Source organism: Procambarus clarkii, chromosome 68 (genome assembly GCF_040958095.1).
Source record: "Procambarus clarkii isolate CNS0578487 chromosome 68, FALCON_Pclarkii_2.0, whole genome shotgun sequence".
NCBI lineage: Eukaryota > Metazoa > Arthropoda > Malacostraca > Decapoda > Cambaridae > Procambarus > Procambarus clarkii.
Window position 1 is genome coordinate 3,428,355 of NC_091217.1, and position 1,500 is coordinate 3,429,854.

At 32.3% G+C, this 1,500-nt stretch overlaps 1 protein-coding gene across 1 annotated transcript; it reads left to right on the forward strand.

Annotated features, from left to right (window-relative positions):
• Positions 1–409: 409 nt before the first annotated feature.
• LOC138355606 (uncharacterized) lies at positions 410–838 on the forward strand. The gene has a single exon (XM_069310920.1). It carries the CDS (start codon positions 410–412, stop codon positions 836–838), a length of 429 nt encoding a protein of 142 aa, XP_069167021.1.
• Positions 839–1,500: the final 662 nt, after the last annotated feature.

The window sequence follows — 1,500 nt, forward strand, 5'->3', positions numbered from 1 at the left end:
TATATATATATATATTTGCAACACATATATAGGGCGGCCAATGCCATAGAAGACCATATATACCATGGCCTTCTGAAGAATATAGGTAGGTAGAGATATACCTACTATAGATATACTAGGTAGATATACCTAGTATATCTACTAGGTGAGTACCATATATATATATATATATATATATATATATATATATATATATATATATATATATATATATATATATGACCGTTTTTGCAGTCATAAGGTACAGTCACACCATACTTTCCTAGTACCATAGAAGATCTTGTACCATACTGGTCTATGGTATGGTCTTCCATACCATAGACCAGTATAACGAGGTCATACCAGAGACCTGGATAACGAGGTCATACCAGAGACCAGGATAACGAGGTCATACCATTGAGTCGGAGTTATGGGAAGAATCAATGTAATTTATCTTGTAAGCATATCAAGAAGGATATCAAAGAAGAAGAAGGATATCAAAGAAGAAGAAGAAGGATATCAAAGAAGAAGAAGAAGAAGAAGGATATCAAAGAAGAAGAAGAAGAAGGATATCAAAGAAGAAAAAGAAGGATATCAAAGAAGAAGAAGAAGAATATCAAAGAAAACGAAGAAGGATATCAAAGAAGAAGAAGGATATCAAAGAAGAAGAAGGATATCAAAGAAGAAGGATATAAAAAGAAGAAGAAAGATATCAAAGAAGAAAAAGAAGGATATCAAAAGAAGAAAGATATCAAAGAAGAAAAAGAAGGATATCAAAGAAGAAGAAGGATATCAAGAACCATATCTTGATATCAAAAGCAATTTGAAGAATCGAAAAATCTTTCAACCAAAACTCTAATCATTGCAAAGAATTTCTTGAGAGACGCAGATTGCCTGAAAATAAAATTATATTTTTGAGCAAGAACTTATTAAGGTGGTTTATGCATTTTATCAACACCAGACTTGAATCAATGGATGAGATCTGATAAATAAAGATTTAGAAGTGATATTTTGGTAAGAGATGATTTAGAAATGATGTAGGAATTCGATGATTTAGATGTGAATGCACTTACTGATTTAGAAGGGATGAACGCAAGTGTTTATTTAGAAGGTACATGTGCAATTGTTAATTTAGAAGGGATGAATGCAAGAGTTCATTAATAGGAATGAAGGCAAAATTGATTTAGACGGCGTGACTATGAATTTTGATTTAGAAGGGATGAATGCAAGTGTTTATTTAGAAGGTACATGTGCAATTGTTAATTTAGAAGGGATGAATGCAAGAGTTCATTAATAGGAATGAAGGCAAAATTGATTTAGACGGCGTGACTATGAATTTTGATTTAGAAGGGATGAATGCAAGTGTTGATCTCCATATAGAGATCTAGATGAGTCTAAAAAGCAACGGAGCCGAAGAAATGCAACACAACAAATTAAACAAATAATTTGGATAACAAAAAGTTGACAAACTGGGAATTATCAGACAGGAACAATTTCGCCTGGTCCAGTAAGCCTCCAAGA

Coding starts and splice junctions, on each gene's coding strand:
- LOC138355606 (XM_069310920.1), top strand. CDS start 410: ATGGGAAGAATCAATGTAATTTATCTTGTAAGCATATCAAGAAGGATA.